The sequence below is a fragment of the Pieris rapae genome, chromosome 9 (assembly GCF_905147795.1).
Source record: "Pieris rapae chromosome 9, ilPieRapa1.1, whole genome shotgun sequence".
In the NCBI taxonomy this organism is placed as follows: Eukaryota; Metazoa; Arthropoda; class Insecta; order Lepidoptera; family Pieridae; genus Pieris; species Pieris rapae.
In genome coordinates this window covers 4,229,143-4,248,419 of record NC_059517.1, presented here as the reverse complement: position 1 = coordinate 4,248,419, position 19,277 = coordinate 4,229,143, and the positions used below count along the sequence as shown (strand labels likewise).

The following is a 19,277-nucleotide window of genomic DNA, read 5'->3' as shown; positions in this document are numbered from 1 at the left end:
CCATAAATGGCTATCCCATATATTTAAAAAGATAATTAACCATATATAATCTGAATAATGCACTAGGAAGCATCATTAAAAATAGTTTGGGAATATTTTAACATTTCAAATGATTGAATATATATTTTTATACAGTAAACTTAACATACTAATCTCAAGCCTTATTTAAAAAAAATATAAATAAACTAATTTAAAATTTATTTAAACTTAATTAAAAAAGGTCAAAATAAAATTATTTGTTCAATATGTAAAGTATCACAAATATATAATTTAAAAATTAAATATTTTAATTATGTATCAAATTTAACATTATGTTGAAAATATTACTACTGTAATAGTTAAGTACAGGTTTATAAATTGGAGTGCCGTAGATATTAAATAAAATATATATTTATATAAACCAAATATAAAAACGAGATCAAAGATTAGTTTTAACAGAATATCTGTAATATCCAAAATAATCAGGAAAATTTGTAAACTATAGGTACTGTTATTGGCTTTTATCAACATATTATTCTATTACAGAGTCATCGTGCAGTTGCATCTAGATAACACAAATATAATCATCTATACTTAATACATATTAATAAATACTAACAATTTATTATTACATACACCCAACTATAGGCGTTAACGTAACTATTGACCTACTAATAAATATTATTAAGACCAAACAATTATAGACAATTATAGCCTTTAAGCAATGTATCATTAATGATTGTTTTAAACATCAATACTGCTAATTGCTATTTGGTTCATTTTTAAACAACTTTTAGTAGCTGTGAGTAAATATAGCTAGGTATTAATAGTAATTAGATATAGCATCCTAAATTTACTATAGAAAAAAAAGCAATACTAAAATGTTTTCGATGTTTTTTAGTAATATTTAAATGCATTGAAATAATCACAGCCAATTTTCTCTGACGGCAACATAATGTAAAAACAAGCAAATTTGATGAGGTTGAGATTCCTTACCATAATGATTTCTATGTAACCGGTCGTGGACGAGCCGGGAGGGGGGGAGGAGCTCCTTGCCTCGCGGGGACAGGAGGTGGGGGGCCTGGAAGCGGAGGGGTGTTGCTCGGTGGTGGAGGTGGCGGCGCACAGGATGGAGGCGGCATCATCTCTGCTGGTGGAGAGCTTACAGACGCCTGAGACACTACTGGTTCAGGCGTAATAGGGGCTGGGCGGGGTGGTCTTGCTGGACTCGGTGCTGGGGCTCGAGAAGGCACCAACGGAGTAGGCGATGGAGCAGGAGGTCGGCTAGGCTGTTGACGTCGAGGTGTGGGTGGCGCAGACCTAAGTGGTCGTTCAGCTGGTATCTCACCAAATAACGGTATTGTGTTATTAGTACAGAGACTCACCTCAGACTTCACTATATCTACCCAATTTGGAGATTTGAGTGAAACATGTAAAGGTATTGTTGAAGAGGAAATGGTTCCTTTCTGAGCAGCCGCTAGAGCATTCTGGCCATCTCTAAATGTAATGCTCAAAGTGTGCTCATCTACAAATCGAACTAATGTCACTTCACCATAAGTTGCTAATTCTTGCAATATTATTGACATTAAATTATCATCAAAAACAGAATCTTCAGAATCTTCAACTTCATGAACTGGTTGAACAATGATACAAGCGTCAGGAGGACCCAGATCTTTGACGACCTCATAAAAAACTTCCATACACTTAGTGTAACTAACTTGTAAAACTTCTATTTCTAAAATAGCAATGACGGGTCTATGGTCACTTTGTTTTAGTTCAGCTCTGCCATAATGTAGTAGTTTTCCTGCAGCTGTTTCAGATGTTGTTTCTGGATCAACAGTGTATTTCTTACTCCTCCACAAAACTCGATCAGTCCAAGCAGGTGCTCGACATTTTTCACTGGTGTCATAGTCATCACTAAACAAATCATATTTGTAAGTGGGAAGGAATGTGATGTCACCTTCAAAACAATTTTTAAAAACTAATCCCTGTGATTTCTGGCGTAGAAGTTGGTCTTGTTCTAATAACCTTTGGATATTATTTTGTGAGGCTAGTAAACGTGTTTCTTCTTTATCTAGGTCAATTCGGTAATTAAAATCACCACACCAAAAAACAAAGTCATGTGAATACAATGATCGTCCCATTGGGAATGCTACTTTTCTTGTAATTTCTGTGTAATCAGCATTTCGTTCACTCACTTGGGATTGACCAGCTGCGAAATGAGCACAAACAAAGCAAATTGATGTCCCATATATAACTAAACGGATTGCTACTGCACCTTTATTCCCAGTAGCTCCGCCTAATCCAGTTTTCACTGAATCTAATGCAACATCTCTAATATGAGGAACTAAATCTTTCCTGACAAAAATAAATAGGCAGACACCCACCAACTGATGACTAGAAAGCAAGGTGTATGATGCATCTCTACACAATACTTTTTCCAATTCTTCACTCCATGCTTTAGCATTATCTGAACTAGCAGCCATTATATTGCTAGCATTTAAGTCAACAATTTCTTCAAATCCTATTGCAAAAATGTCAGAAGGATGATCTTTCAAATTTACAGTATTTACCAAAGATGAATTTGGGCTGTCTAACAACCAATCAGCCAGGGAGACATCTTTGTAAGCTAGGCTTCTAAAATGTTTGCCGCCATTAACATTATATGTACCAATAGTGATACGAATATTTGTGGGCTGGGTAAACTCATTTGCTCTACGACACATTTCTCGTAGCACTGGAGTAGATGTATGCAAAATATTTGATGGTAATAAAATTCGGGTACGATCAGACAGTTCTGAATTTAATGTAGAACCTAGCAACAAAATATCAATTGCTTCTTGTTTTGAATTATCAAGCAAGTTGTTTTGAATAGTTCGAGCAGCTGATCTTGCCCCATCAATCAATTTTGACCCTCCTTGAATAGCTCCAGTCCCTGCATAGATTTTAGATATCTCATTTCCATTATTAATCCACATTTGTTTAAACACTTCTTCAAATCTGTTAACATTTTGCTTTTTATCAATACATTGTAACAACATCAGTTGTATAGCAAGCATTTCTAGACCAATAAACGTCTGTATAGAATTTGTTCTGTCCAAGCAATCTAGACAATTAGTTCTTATAACACCTTTTTGAACATTGTAAATATCAACATTTTTGGCACTAAATATGCTGATGTTATCATAGTGCATTTCCACAATTTTTTTAAATTTATTTAAAGCTGAATCTATTGATGATGCTCTTACCTCTTGATGGTAGTCAAATATTATCTGTACAATATCACAATGTGCAGATTCATTAAGGTGCCGTTGAAATGCATTGCTGAGGGTTGCTTCACCTTCTGTGCCACCTATCATACTAGAACCTAGTAAGTTGACCACATAAATAGATCCATAATTTCGTTTTAGTTGAGAAAAATGCCTTTCACAAGCACTTGTAGAAGCATCATACCCACGAGACATTTTGACTTTATGTGATCCAACTTGAATACCTGGTTGTTCCCAAAATAAAGGGACAGATCCTCTTGTTTGAATGTAAGAAGAAACTGAGTCATCTACATAAATAGCTTGTTCCGTTTCCACAAAATTAGCAACATTACCATCGTCATTGCAACCTCTTACATTAAACCTTGTCCCTGCTCTTTCACAGCTTAGTCGAGATATCAACACAGCCCTGGCTACGCGATGACCAACGTAAATAGTACGTATTTCCACTGAACCACACATTGCACGGGTAAGCCAGTCATCACAATCTATGCCAAATCTCATTAAATGAATGAATAAGGTTCTATTCCAAAAGAATCTGTTATCAGAACTTGCCCCTTTACCCTTTCTCTGAGCACACAAGGTCAGGTCAAAGAGGTTTTCATTGTTTTTTCCTGAATTCCAAGAGAAATAAAATGTTCCAGAGTTCAAGAGTTTTCTAACTTCTCCCACCTTATCATCTCCATGTGTTTGGTGAAATAAAGGCAGAAATTGAGATTGTGTTACCTTAAAAACCTCTGTGTCACCCACTTTTCCGACAGAACTACAGCCTGTCACAAGAACAAGGTAGAGCATACATGACTCTCCAGAATTTAACTGCAGCACTCCTAGACATCCATATGCATCAGCTATTTTATGATATTGTTTACGAAGAGTATCAGTTTCTTGTGACGATAAAGAAACAACAGCCTGAGACTCAAATAATAAGGCTGTATCTTTATTTCTATGTTGTAAAATAATACTGTAAGGATTTGGTGGTGCCGATTTCTCCAGGACTTTAAAACCTTTTGACATAGCCATAATGTATAAAACTATGTTTCTATCTTCATGGATAAAAAGCCATCCGCCCCCTTCAATTGATTTTCAATAAAATTTCCAAAAATAAAAATACAATGATCACTCGTCAACAAATGTACTCAACTGTTTTTTTTATTTTTAGATAGGCCTGACGAAAATTATCGATATATTAATTCGATTTAGGTAATATTCAAAATCGAAAATTTTATCATTGACGATATTTTTTTCATATACACAAATGGAATTTCTAGAATCCAAACGTTAGAACTAAAGATAAAATAACAAATATCTATAACTAAGACTTCTGTTTTTGCTGTAGACTGAACACAATATATTATTAATTAAAAAAACTGTCCAATATCTTCGACGATATTGATATTTGAATAAATATCGATGCTAATTAGTTCACTTGCCTGTTCTTATTTTTTTACAGCATTGAAATCTAATCAATGTCTTATAATTGTCAAACTGACAAATACAATAGATATGACTAGTGTAGACTGAGCTTACAGATTATAATTTAAATGTTACATTAAACTTTAATTTCCAGTGATCATCTAGTAATTGATAGATAGATAGAATAATGGCTAGATATAAAGTACGCACATATTATGCGTATAGAAATTTTATTTTAATTGTGTACCTACATTATTATTGCCTTAAAATGTATGCTGAGATAGAGATTCAAATCGTTAATGCGCTTAATATAAATCTCTAAAACAAATTAGATAACGTGCAATTAAAACGGCTTTTAAATGAAACGATAATAAAATCATATTGTTTTTTTACATAAGAACTACTATTTAACAATTTTCATAGGCTAAAATTAACATAATTTTTATACATCTGTAGAGATTCATGAGGTACGGTGAGTTTTCCAGTGCCGCGATTCACATATTCCTGGTAAATTTCTTTAGACGTTTTAGTAATTGTTGGCGGGATCATGTCAACAGAACTGTCGATTGTAAATGCGCTGCTACATGTTAAGACGATAGGAATATCAGGCTTGTAACGCGGATTTGATCGCTTCTCGAAGTTTACGTAACGCTTGTACCTAGAAATAGATATTTAAATGCGACATTAAAAGTCTTTTTAAATGAACAATTCATATTTGTAATTTTTTGTTGTTGTTGTAAATTAAATCCGTTCTAATGATGATGATATGAATGCTCATAAGGATCTCACCTTTAACTACACCTATTAATTTACTTTGAAGGTGGGAAATTAACATTGCATCGGAAAGAGCTCATAAAATTCAAGCCATAAAGTAGCATTCACACGCTTTTAAGATTTTAATAAATGTTACACAAATAATTGTAAAATTAGATACATAAAACCAGGTCCTTTTAAATATGTAATACTTACATCAACATATCTCGCTTGGTTGGCTCATTTACAAATGGTTTGGTGCTTTTCTTAACAAAAGTGAAGTGTGGCTCATATAATTCTTCATTCTTGACAGGCGGAAGCGAAGATAGTGGAATCCTGGAGCTCATTGTTGAACTCGTTAGGTCGTCATCTGACGATGAATCTCCGTTGGAACTGGACAATACGGTAAAAATCCGAAATGTGTTATGGTTCATAAAGTGAGTTGGTTTAATAAGAGTCCCAGGCCTCCTCTTAAAAGCAGACTTACATACGTCAAAGCATAGTTTAAAAAATAAACTGATCGCTTTTACTATACATATGACTACATAACTGATGTACTCGAGAAGATTTAGTATGAAGCGCGCTCGAATATCTAAAATGTCAAATATGTCAAACTTCATATAGAAAAAATGTATTGACAGTTCTTAAAACTAGTTTCGTTTTGTAATTTTGAACAACAGCCAACGTGTTAAATGTCTAATCTTATTAAAGCTTTCGCATTACAAGTAACATGTTTTTAAGATGAGTAGAATAAGGATAAAATAGTTCTATAATATGTCAATGTCAAACTGTTTTCTGTTACTCTGTCTATACCGGATAACAATCAATATTTTCGACTATTTCTTTGTCAGGCTATTAAAAATTACGAGTACATGGCAAAAAAACGAAGTAACATAGGTTTTATGAAATAAACGATTAATACCGATGAAAAATACTCACTCGCTGGAATTATTGGACGCTGTACTGGATCTTCCACTAATAACTGGGTTTTTTGATGACGGTCCCTTCACTACGTGACCAGGGGCACGCCCCCTTACCACGAACGGGCTTATGTTATCAGTGAACGATGGCGTTAAGTCCCGTAGAGTATGCAACATCTGAAATAAATTATTTAGGGATTTCTTTACGAGTATTTTTCAATCTGAATCATATATAAATTTAGTTAAGGCATCTTGACTAAGCCCCTAGATCCCTATGTCTAAAAAACTAGTAAAGCATAAAGCATAGATTGTCTCTCTATTTATGTTAAATACGTACGCAGATTGATGCGTTAACTAACCGATAATATATGGACACAAATAAAAAATATTTGAGTCTTTATATTTTTTAAATATTTCATACAATTTACACATACGTCACTATCCCTAGTTACTAAATTTATTGTTTTTATCAATACCAACAAATAAAGAGAGAAAAGAGGTACAAAAAAAGGGGAAAAAGGAAAAAGCCTTGGCGATTTAAAAGAGTGAAGGAGAGTTTATTGGTTCTACTTTGTTATATGCCCTCCATTTGCAGTAGAACTTTGTTTAACTGACGTTCATAAGAGAACATTAAGTTATCTACAATCATATTTTAATTTTGTCTAGTAAAAAATATTCCTCACCTTAAACTCAAAGCACTCCATAAAGACGGTATACTCGAAGGGTCTATTATACTCTTGGTAGGGGTCTACTATCTCCAATGCAGTGTCACCCTGCATTCCAATTATCTCACAACATAATTTACGCATCTCATTACTAGGTCGGGGTAAATAACGGATGACGTCATCATCCCACCATTTTGTTAGTGATCTAAAAGTATAATTTAACGGCACTCATACAACATATAACACAAACTATAGTCTTTGCTGAAAGATTACCGGCGTGGCAATTATCGTAAAATACATACATATAAGTATATATATATTTATACAGATTTCATTTAGTACCTTGGTAGTAGCAACCATTTAGATAATATAACGATGTTAAATCTAAGTCAAGTTTATACAAAAACCATTGAATTCCACGTACTTCACAAAATGTGTTCTACGTTAAATTCTGCCATTCATATCGACCTTTTTTCGCAGTCCTCTGGTGCTTTATTTAATATTAAGTGAAAACAACTATTACGACCTAAACCTGTATTTTACTTCTTTATTACGTCGTTGTCCTGATTTATACGTCTACTTGGCTAACGTTCTGCTGTTTGCTTTGTTTTTTTGTGGATATATCCAGTGTGTTAATTTCGTATTTTAAGAGATGTATCTATTTTGTTTCGTAAATAAATAAATACAGATCATGTGGATTTTAATGAATCATTTGTAACAAAATCCTAGAAAGCCCATGCAGATAATGCGATCGGAATCAGCCGCCAAATACAAAGACTATTTCTTTCCTTTCTTTTGGTTACATTCACACAGATTGTTAGCAACTGGGAGACTTTTAGTTTATAGATATCAGCTAAATAGTGCAAATGTTTTCAATAATAAAATAATATAAACATGTACGTGTCTGTAACGACTTCCGGATATAACGACGAAATAAGAATAATTCCTTCATCGTCGTTATACGCGAAATCTACTGTAATTCTTCTTTGCACTTTACATATATAAAAAGCTAATTACTGTCGAACTTTAATGACATAACAGGTTTATTAACATTGCGAAAAGGGTACTTTAGCATTTCTACTCTCGTATCACAGTACTGTTTCCGCAGAGACTCTACCATAGAGAAAAATTACAGACTTTAATAAAGAATTTAATGACCTGTTAGAAAAAAGGGACATGAGGCTATGTCTTACCTGTTGTTAGGAATATAGACCATTGTCTCTGGATGATGTAAATAATAATCTGTGGGATATTCCCATATCGCGGCCCTATTCGGGTCCGGAACGAACAGACCGAGGAACAAATTCATCGTATTTTGCTTCTCAGCATCAGAAAATGTGTTCGAATAGTACCGGCTCAATGTCTGCATTATATCATTCCCGTGTGATGACCATGGGGCAGTTTTACGATATGTTTTTATCCTGAAAATCAAAATACTACAGATTAAATTTATGAATCAAAACGTACCTTATGTCATTAGAATATCTGTTGTGAAACATTTAATGAAATAAGACGTAGTCAAAGGATACCACTGGGGTTTTTATTTAAAGTTTCTGTAGTAATAGCAACAAACCGTATATTTTTCTACAGAGAAGAGTGATAGGTATCCCTGTCCTCCTCGGGTGGAGTGAGGACAGGGGTACCTAATTAGACCAGTGTCGATAATTTTTGAAACCAAAAAAAATTACAGTAGGATGAAACCCATTAGAAATGCAGGGGAATATGATCAAAATGAAAGGAAAAATAAATTACGGTCGATCCGAGTTCGGGAAGTGGGAGGGGGGTGACTTTTAAGGGGGAAAAATTGTTTATCTTGATTTCCGGCGAAACTACCAGTCCTATGGAAAAAAGTTAAATGGCAAAGTTGTAGGTCATAAAAAGATCTACAACTTTGGTATTTACAATTTTTTCACATATCCTCAAAATTTAGGTGAAAAATTCAAAAAACCAAGTTTTTGGTTTTTTATTTATATCTTTTTTAAAAAGTTTTTTTTTCTACGAAATTTGGTGAAAACTTACCTTATTATGTCCCAAATATACTGTAATTTATTTGATTAAAAATATTTATTTTTTCGCCTCATTTTAACTTAATATCAAAAAAGCACCCTAATTTTCAATCGAAAATTCTGACGTCAAAATTTCAGCTTTTTTCAAAAAGTTTGGGGGCTTTTTGTTCGTTGAAATATCTACTTTCTGATGGTGTAAAAAAAATATACATTACTATAGGAAATATTATTAGAAAATGCAAAAAATTCAAAAAACCTCAAATTCGAAAATTTTCTTTTAATTTTGTACAATTTTGAGGTATTTATTAAAATTTACACTTTAATTACTCAAAAAACGTAAGATTTCATGTTTCATTGATAAACGAAAAAATTGCTAATTAAAATATACTTCTATAATTAACAAACAAATAAGTTAATAAAGTTAATATTTAATAAGACATCTACAATATTTTGAAAAAGTTGTAGAATCTTCTGTAAATAATATTTGTAGATGCCTATTTATTGCTGTTTTAAGATAATTTATATACCTGAGTGACCTTCGGTGAATTTTAGCCCAGTGTAAGTTATTTCATTGAGAAGTGGGGATGGACCTAGGAGGGTCTGGGCCTTACTGCTACCTGCTATTTCGTAGCAGCTGTAAAAACCGTTAGCCAGTATTCGAGATACAGAGTAGTGTACAACATCGTTTTTAAAAATACACCTGCAGGCTGAGTTACTCTAAGTGATTTGTGAGAAATTTACTTTATTCAAAGAAAAATTCAAAATTCACCGAAGGTCACTCAGGTATATAAATTATCTTAAAACAGCAATAAATAGGCATCTACAAATATTATTTACAGAAGATTCTACAACTTTTTCAAAATATTGTAGATGTCTTATTAAATATTAACTTTATTAACTTATTTGTTTGTTAATTATAGAAGTATATTTTAATTTGCAATTTTTTCGTTTATCAATGAAACATGAAATCTTACGTTTTTTGAGTAATTAAAGTGTAAATTTTAATAAATACCTCAAAATTGTACATAATTAAAAGAAAATTTTCGAATTTGAGGTTTTTTGAATTTTTTGCATTTTCTAATAATATTTCCTATAGTAATGTATATTTTTTTTACACCATCAGAAAGTAGATATTTCAACGAACAAAAAGCCCCCAAACTTTTTGAAAAAAGCTGAAATTTTGACGTCAGAATTTTCGATTGAAAATTAGGGTGCTTTTTTGATATTAAGTTAAAATGAGGCGAAAAAATAAATATTTTTAATCAAATAAATTACAGTATATTTGGGACATAATAAGGTAAGTTTTCACCAAATTTCGTAGAAAAAAAAAACTTTTTAAAAAAGATATAAATAAAAAACCAAAAACTTGGTTTTTTGAATTTTTCACCTAAATTTTGAGGTTATGTGAAAAAATTGTAAATACCAAAGTTGTAGATCTTTTTATGACCTACAACTTTGCCATTTAACTTTTTTCCATAGGACTGGTAGTTTCGCCGGAAATCAAGATAAACAATTTTTCCCCCTTAAAAGTCACCCCCCTCCCACTTCCCGAACTCGGATCGACCGTAATTTATTTTTCCTTTCATTTTGATCATATTCCCCTGCATTTCTAATGGGTTTCATCCTACTGTAATTTTTTTTCATTTTTTACTATTTTTGAAGGCTTCGGCACTGGTCTATAATGGACTTTAAGCATTAAATAGATGTCGAAAGTTTTTTTTAAATGATATGAGTGCGCCAACTACCTCCGAGGCTTGAAAAACACATTAATAATAATAACAAAAGCCTTTATTGCTGTATTTACATATTAAGTACATAAAACTGTACTATAATATAATACAAAAAAATAACACTAAAAATTAAAAATAATTACTAATAATTAATCAGCAAGCCGGTTCATTTCATTATACAGCTTGTTCATGGACAAAGGCTAAGTGCTTCCACTATCAATGAGGGCCAGCTGCTCTTCACAAATCATGTTCCTATCTTTTCATTTTTCTTTTATCATAGCGAGGAAAAACTGATCCTTAATAAATCACAAAACTAAACTTACCTATGAACTAATTGAGATCCACCATACTGTAACGCCAATGTGTCCCCGTGGTCTTCGTACAAGCCTTCGAGTAATCGGGCGCAGTCAGAGTCGAACTCTATCACTGGTTCCGCGATTAGGCCGAGAGCGTGAAGCTGTGAGTAAATTAATCTTATGTAGGTTATTAAATGTTTTCGATATTTAAATATTAAACAAAATTAATCACTATACCTCAAAGCCCGGTAATCCTCAGAGGCAGTAGTCATTTGCGTTAAATATTTGTATGAAATACCTTAACCACATAGGATTAAATCCTTAGTCAAACGCTTTGCGTTTTCTATAAAGTGTACTAAGGTAAGTGTTGTGACGAATTGTTTGGGATGATCCCTCCTGCCTCGTTTCAGCATCGTACGAGCCGCATAAATGCTGAATTTCAACATCGCCTTGATGGTTGGAAATCTTCCACTTTTGCGAACTAGCGAATTGTGGAATCTACTACCCGCGGGGGTCTTCTCTGAGAGATACGACCACCAACAATTTAAAATACGAGCAACGCACCCACTAAATATGGGTGTCTATGGGCTGCGATGATTGCCTTTTCGGGCGTACCGCAAGCTCGTTTGCCCTCCTATTATATAAAAATAAAAACTCATATTGCTACTAGACCTTACCTGTTGTGCCAATACACACTTTCCAATAGCAAACTGCGCTGTGTTCGTCCTATCAAGACAATCCACACAATTGACGCGCACTAGTCCCGTTTGGAGTCTTCCACCTTGGTGACCCTCTACCCCCAATTCCTCGCTGTATCCTCTACAGCTTAGGAATATTCCCGTCCGACGAACTACGGTACGGGCTATAGCTGAAAGTCTGAAATAGTTTAATATAATTGATAAATGAGGATGGTGCTATATTTAGGACAACCCTTAATTACCAAACTTTAGTATTCGACATGCGTTGTCCAGGCACAGGGTCTGGCATTGCAATCGTTTCGAGGTATGCAGAGATATACACGACATATATTTTAAAATAATTAAACAACAATTACTCACAATATTGTCTTTGGTTTAGTCTTTTACTACATATATATGTCACAACTTACTAGCTTAATTAGCCATTCAATTAATTAACTAACGGGCTGAAAGATGTTCAGCCAGTTGATCAAATGACTTGGATCGATGACGTTTGCCTAGCCTGTTGACTGTTAATTTTAAAAATTTAATTCCACTTTCTGATACTCTCAAACTTGAAACGAAACTCTTCTAACTATCAATATGCCGTCGGCAAACCACAACTTTGATGTTTTCCCAAGTTTCATGAAAAACAAAAATTACTACAATGGAAAAGTTTAGTGACAATAATAATGAGAATTAGAATGATAAAAAAAGAAATATTTTGTCATGTTTCATCTTTTTATTTCTGCCAAATAATGACCCTATCGTACGAATGCCCTAAGCATTAGCCAGCCAGTTTATTAAATGTTGTGACAAACGCTACGGCTGAATATATTTCAGGTTGCTAGTCAAACGGCCCCGTTTTGTTAAAAGGCTAGGCTATTAACTGAACGGCTAATTAAGCTAGTTGGCTACGACATGTATAAAGCAAAGCTCTTGTTGTACAGCACTCGAAACGTCGAGTTGTATAAAATGTACATACTAAATTCGCAATAATATCTATTAAAGTTTTTTTTAATGAACTTGTAAATTTCTAATATTTCGAATATCTCTACAGAACGAAAGATTAGTGTGAATTTAATTTCTTTACGATGTCACGCCCTTTACCTCAAGTATAATCATAAAACTAGGCTTTCTTTAAATGTATATAATGTTTCTTTAAATGGATATAATGACAATAATTGTTTATATTTAAATTAAATAACAAAAAACAAAATAAAATGTGGAACTTACTTATCAAGGACTTTAGCATCCGCCCCCTTATTGATTCGGGCCATATCTAAATGAAAGTATTGAATTGCATGCTCTGGAGGCAAAAATTGATTTAGATATTTCACAGCATTACTTATAACTTGTGTGAGTAGTGATTCATGCTTTCTCTTTTCATGTTTCTTCACCAAATTCAATATCATTATTGGTGATCCATATCTTTGCATTAGGTTGTTGAAATGTTTTGCAGGTATTTGCGCATAAGGGTCACTCCTGTCAATGGATATGGCCGGTTTGGGCACCATTTTGGAAACATCTTGGGACCAAAAACAGGGTATTGAACCTCTCATTTGCACAAATGAACTAAATCTAAAACAAAAGGATTATGTATGCAGTTAAAAAGTATTTTGTAGAGATTAAAAAATTCTTACTAAATATGAGTAGCATAGAAAGTTAGTGGTATTTAATTCTACTGATTTGAAAGAAGAAAGTTTTGTCCCTGAATATACTATGACTTGATTGGAAAGATTCACTATGACTGATTTTGACTGTATAGTATGAATAATACTAACCTGCCTTTAGAGAATGATGAGATCATTGAATCATGGACTATTTGTTCTGTTTCTACTTCATTAGCTACATCTCCATGCATGTTAGCACCTCTCTTCAAAAACCTAGTGCCTGCATATCTATTACTCCGCCGTGCTATAAGGGTTAAATATATTGGCCTACCAAAAATATTCAAGTTACTCTGCTCTATGAAACCATGAATGATATATAGTATCCAATCTGGATGTAATTGGGAATGAACCACAGATAGCAAGTGGCTGTTCCATACAAATCTCCATTCTGGTACAGTGCGGACACCAAATTCTAGCTTTGAGGATGTCTGGCTGCAAATAAAAAAAATAATGTAAGGAAAACATAAATTATTTTAGGTTGCAACTACTGCTACTAGTCTTTTTAAGGTTTATCTTAACTTGTATATTGTCATTGCCATTCTTAGGTACATATTATTTTTTCTAAATACTATGCTGGTTGTAGGCATTCACTTTGATTATAATATTCTTATTAGCAGTTATGTTCCATTTAAAAGAATGAATCTAAGTTAAGCTACTTTATGGAAAATTTAGCTTTATGTACCTTACCCTACTTTTGCTTCTCTTTGTTGCAATTGTTGTTTCCAAGTCTCAAAAATATCTTCATCATCTTCTATGATATTACATTTACATTCTCTGTTTGATTTAGACCTGATATTTGACTGGTATACAGCAGCTGTTACTGGTTTGGGAAACAAGGCTGGAGCTAATTTTCTAGGTGGTGCCATGTTCATTTGCAAGGTATGAGTAACATCATAGCTGTAACTGTAGTAAAAATTTGTTGATAAATCAATGGCTAAAAACATTTTCACATATCTTTGTTCATCTGCATGTTGGGGTTTACTTGTATCATTAGGTATGTAAATCATAGCTGTGTCTTCTATTTTATATATTGAATGTGGACCTATTACAGCAATCTTTCTGCGTTTTGTTACTAAAATTATGTAGTATCCTTCAAGAAATCTGATGAATCCTGAAAGAATTTTAAGTAAGCTATGAAAACTCTGTTAATAATTGCTGTAACATAACTTTTTATAAATATATTTTAATGAGTTCTGTAATAGACTTACCTACAATACCAAATGCTGACACTAATTTGTTGAATCCAACAGAGCGACTGCCTCTATTGCCAAAGCCTATCATGCTTAGCAGTTGATGTATTTCCTGCTTGTTGTACTCTACTTTATCGTCAACTAGATCTAATTCTCTTGGATCAGTTCTATCTATTTTCAGGACCCGGAATCTTGTCTGGGTATTATTAGAACCTATGAGATAAAATCTCTATAAAAAAATATTAACTTTATATTATTAAAAATTTGCTATTCATACTCTCACAATTCAAATGATGCATACGAGTTTTACTTACTGCTTTTGTCTCATAAAGGGCAATACGTTGAATAGAACTGATAATTGGATGAAAAACAACATTTGTTTTCGACATAATTATTGGCTGACAAAATTATAAAGTATAAGTAAATGTTTTGCACTATACTATTTATTTATCGTTTATGATTGTTTCAAAAACATTATCTAAGATTTATTTGTTTAAACATTAATGTTGCACTTGCACGATGCACTACTGTGTTATTGAAAAAAATACAAATGTCAATTGTCATTTCTCAGTGTCATCTTAACAATAATATATCAGGGGCTTGATTTACAATTACTTATTAATATTTACGAGAAATTTACCCAATACTTTACGTATTAGGTAAATTTCTTATGCTATCAGGGATGTCTTAATAATTTGTTTACGCCACGATACCGAAATGTTTAGCGAAAACGTGTAAGCCGTAATATATAATGCATATTGCGTGGAAATTTGTAAGATGTGCTTGAACTTGCGTATACAATTTTCCCGAGTTACCAACCGGTCTCCTTTTTATTTTATTATAGAGTTTTAAAGTTTTCTTTTTTTTGTCGAAATCAAGTCTTTTATCTAATAATTTTTTGGGGTTAAAATATTTTCGACACAATTTGAGGGTAGATACGATTGATCTAGTCTAAAAGGAAACCTCATTTAAGATAACGAATTGCTAAGATGTTGTGAAGTATAATTGTTGTAAAATTATTTGTTACCATGACAAGCTAAAAAATGTAAACAAGATACACAATAAAGCTAGCATATAGGTAGGTACATTAAATTTTAGAGTAGCCGGAATGCATAGAAATCGTGCCACATTTTGCAAGGGTGAAATGCCACACCCGCACTTGGTTAAATATTTGTGTGGTCTATAAAGTAGGTCAAACCTGTAGCAACTTTTATTAAATATGTACATGAACATGCCCCCGCAGTTATATTGCACGAACATCCACCATTATGTAAAAATTCAGTAAATTCATGCCCAATACAATTGAACCTTTTGAGTTCCATTTTAAATGCAGAGTTCTGATTTCAAACATGAAGTATAACTTTATTCATTATAGTTTAGAACCAGAAGTCAGTAGAGATACTCCTACGCGAGGGTGCTTATCCCATTCCCGTTAGGTGGCTCGTTATGTCAAGAGCCTAGACTTCATACAAAAAATGTTTCTAGTATGGATATATTATTATGTGAGGCTTTAGGTACCTAGTTGACTTTTGAGAGGGGCAGGAGAGCCGCGAGGTGCGTGGCGCTTGCGCGGTGAGCGCGGAGGGCGCTGGCATCGCCGCAGCCAACCGCGGCAGTTTTGTGCGCATCGTCACACAAGATTTACCTGTAATTTGTTATTCGGATACCCGCGCATTGATCGTGAACGATCTTTTTAAAATACATCGCGCAGCCATGATCTGCCACACCGACGAGACAATTATAGTGATTCAATAGGTGTTTATGTGATGATTTCAGTCTAAACGGTAGTTTGGATGACCAGCGCGGTAGTAAACAACCGGTCCAGATAGGGAGGCTGCGTCTGCCTCGCGCCCTGTAGTGGAATGCGGCAATTTTAACTACTGCGGACCTCGGGACCCATATCCGAATTGGGATTGTCCGGCTGTTTCTTGGAAAAAGGTGAGATCTATTCATAGAATATACCTAACATTCCTTTTCGTTATCGGTGAGAAATATTAACTAATTGGGTTAAAAGTGTCGGGATAATTTATTATGAACGCTAAATATTTTAAACGTGCAAAATGTCATACCTGATTTAACTTAATATTAAAATCTATTGGTATTTCTTATGTATTATGACAATGTAATTCTACGTTTTTTAAATACAATTTAATTCTTATTAATGTGCCGTTTAACATTATATATCCTGTGAAGAAAAAGCAATATATACATAATTATAATAATTTAAACCAATATTAATTAGATAAAGATTTCAAGTAACTGTTATAACGTGTTGTCTTATTAAAATGAGAGACATTAATTTCGTTTATTTAATACAATGTGAATCTAAATATTTAAACAGGTTTTATTCCGTTTTTGAAACCTATTTCATTCTTTTATATATATGTAGAAAATTTTAGAAGAATTATAAAAATAATAATAGAAGATATTGCCATTTTTTGGTAAATTATTTGCTTACACAATATTGAAGTATTGTACTACTACATGCATTAATACTACTTCACTTTATTCATTCGTATATAAGAATAAAGTTACGATATCGTTCCCACGGTGTTTTTATAAAGCTTATTATGCGATGGGTTGCAGAAAAGTGAAACCTTATGATTCAACCATTAAAGCGTAACGCAATAGGAAAAAGTTGAATTATTCTTATAATCTCAGCTAATAGTTACACAATAGCCGAGACATTTAACTGTACCACATCACTTACGCTAAGTTATAACGCCCATTGAAACTGGGCCAGAACTGTTACCACAATAAGTAATACAATGCATATATTTTTTAATATCCTTATTTTAGAAAAAAAAATGGTACATATATCTATTTTTTCTCCATTTTTTCCATCTATAATCATTACTTAATTGTGTATCACTGTAGGTGGTAATTAACTTTACGGTGTTATGATTAATTAGGATTTACAAAAAAAAACAGCGTACACATTAAATAAGAAAAAAAAAATACACAAATTGAATGTTAAATAAGTGAATGTGTAGAATGTATTACTTTCATTTTGGCTTTAACTTCTCTGTTATCTGTGAACGGCGAATGAATGCAGATTCTTTTATGAAAGTCCAGTTTTATTTGTATGTGACTATTGTATTTTAATGCTCAAGTAACTACAGTTTTATAATATATAATATGTCTTTAAAGAGGAACGACTTTTTCATAGTTATACTTTAAGTATACATTAAAAAAACATTGATTTAACCATTGATCGGTTAAGACAGTAAACAGATAAAATTTCGATCGATTAGGTATTTATTCTAAAAAAAAACTATTAAAACTTGACTTAATCAAATTATTAATTTGATGTAGTTGCGTTCTATTCCCAATATCTGCATATTTACTAAGTACTATTTCATCTTTTATATGATCATTCTTCTGTATTTGACATGTCGTAAATTTTTGTCTCATGTTTGTTGCTTTTCTTGTGGTTTTTTTGTTTACTGTAATAGTGTGAGACCAGGATTAAAACACACACATAGTAAGTAAATCTAAAAATTCATACAAATAATATCTACGCAACATATACAAAATATTATTATATATATATATAAATTGTTAGCGAAGGTACCTACTGGTTATCTTCTATTTGACTGTGTGTGTTTTGTATCTACTCTTCAGTGGGTGACAAACATATTAAGAACAGTAAGTTCGTAAGTACGCTCTTTAGACTTTTAAATAGTTTACACTTGGTACTTAATGGTAATAGGAAAGGCGGCCATGCTATTAACTTAAAAAAATTTCACTTCACAGAAATTATTCCATTATTAAATTGAAAGAATAAATTTTTACAACAAAAAAAATTTTTGGTTTAAACTGATTTTCAGCGTTCGTCACGTAGTGCTAGCTGCACTTTTTATGGTTTCATAATTTTTTTAATAGGTTTTTAATTATCTATACAAGTACTTTGTATATCTATTCTATGCATCTTGCTTATTACTAGGTAATATGAGGTAAAACTAGAAACTAACGATTATATATCTCAATTATAAACTAGTCTTACGCGCAAAAGTTACAATGGTTATTTTATATCGCTATGTTGTTAACATCTACACATTTGCCTGCCTCCTAGCAATGGGCAACTGTGAATTGGGGTGTTTGTTGCGTTACATTTTAAAAATAAAAGCAAAACAAGTCTGGTCTTTTAATTGAAATGTAAATATAAAGTTATAACAGATTTCAACAAAACTGTTTTCATTTTCAATTTACAAAGAGTTTTTCATAGTAACGGTGATTGTAGGCGGAATTTTATTGACACGGACATTACAGAATGAACGTTAAAAAACTGTCTAAGTAGAACTTCCCGAGGGAACCGATTAGTGTCTATTTGCTTGTGACACCTACACATAGTTTTTTACGAAGGTTTGGAATTTTCTCGAAACAAGTTGCTAATGTCTCACTTCTATAGATAAAACGATGCGTGCATGAAAACTCTATATAGTAAGTACATAGAGTTTTTTCAAGTATACCCATAATAAATGGACTGCGCATTTTCTTGCGTTAAGAAATATATTAAATTATTATATGCAAAGTAACATTTTATTGTTTCACCAAGTCGAGTAATTTCGACGTTTTATCAATATTTTACATTTGACGTTAAATCATAACAATTAACCTGAATATTATATCATACGTGTTCCTTATAATAAAAAATATGATAACATAAGAAACTCGACTTCTCAATCATTTCACATTCCCGCTTTAAA

At 32.7% G+C, this 19,277-nt stretch overlaps 3 protein-coding genes across 4 annotated transcripts in view; 1 reads left to right on the top strand and 2 right to left on the bottom strand.

Annotated features, from left to right (window-relative positions):
• Window positions 1–281: 281 nt before the first annotated feature.
• Window positions 282–4,698, bottom strand: LOC110998741 (synaptojanin-1). Its single transcript, XM_022267512.2, has one exon. It carries the CDS (start codon window positions 4,263–4,265, stop codon window positions 987–989), a length of 3,279 nt encoding a protein of 1,092 aa, XP_022123204.2. The 5' UTR covers window positions 4,266–4,698; the 3' UTR covers window positions 282–986.
• A 333-nt stretch (window positions 4,699–5,031) lies between these two features.
• On the bottom strand, window positions 5,032–15,033 carry LOC110998743 (polyphosphoinositide phosphatase). Of its 2 annotated transcripts, none has more exons than XM_045629551.1 (12): window positions 14,883–15,033; window positions 14,587–14,797; window positions 14,066–14,489; window positions 13,490–13,810; window positions 12,942–13,286; window positions 11,706–11,904; window positions 11,056–11,189; window positions 8,190–8,417; window positions 7,015–7,201; window positions 6,351–6,508; window positions 5,628–5,804; window positions 5,032–5,316 (listed from the first exon to the last, which is right to left on the bottom strand). In XM_045629551.1, exons 1-12 carry the CDS (start codon window positions 14,955–14,957, stop codon window positions 5,076–5,078), a joined length of 2,700 nt encoding a protein of 899 aa, XP_045485507.1. In that variant the 5' UTR covers window positions 14,958–15,033; the 3' UTR covers window positions 5,032–5,075. The 2 variants fall into 2 exon arrangements, with proteins under 2 accessions (XP_045485507.1, XP_045485508.1); XM_045629552.1 differs by having other exon boundaries at window positions 14,587–14,781; window positions 14,883–14,955.
• Window positions 15,034–16,197: 1,164 nt separating this feature from the next.
• LOC111001106 (protein turtle) overlaps window positions 16,198–19,277 on the top strand; it is a 41,825-nt gene continuing 38,745 nt past the window's right edge. Inside the window, exon 1 of the mRNA XM_022270815.2 lies at window positions 16,198–16,506. The gene's annotated coding sequence lies outside the window, so the exon portion shown is untranslated. The remainder of the gene's footprint in view (window positions 16,507–19,277) is intronic.

Excerpts from the sequence above, each read along its gene's own strand:
- LOC110998743 (XM_045629551.1), bottom strand. The coding sequence starts at position 14,957 with ATGTCGAAAACAAATGTTGTTTTTCATCCAATTATCAGTTCTATTCAA. Across the intron at positions 8,418-11,055 it reads GGATCTCAATTAGTTCATAG|GATAAAAACATATCGTAAAA; the intron begins GTAAGTTTAGTT and ends TTTGATTTTCAG. Across the intron at positions 6,509-7,014 it reads TGGAGTGCTTTGAGTTTAAG|ATGTTGCATACTCTACGGGA; the intron begins GTGAGGAATATT and ends AATTTATTTCAG.
- LOC110998741 (XM_022267512.2), bottom strand. The coding sequence starts at position 4,265 with ATGGCTATGTCAAAAGGTTTTAAAGTCCTGGAGAAATCGGCACCACCA.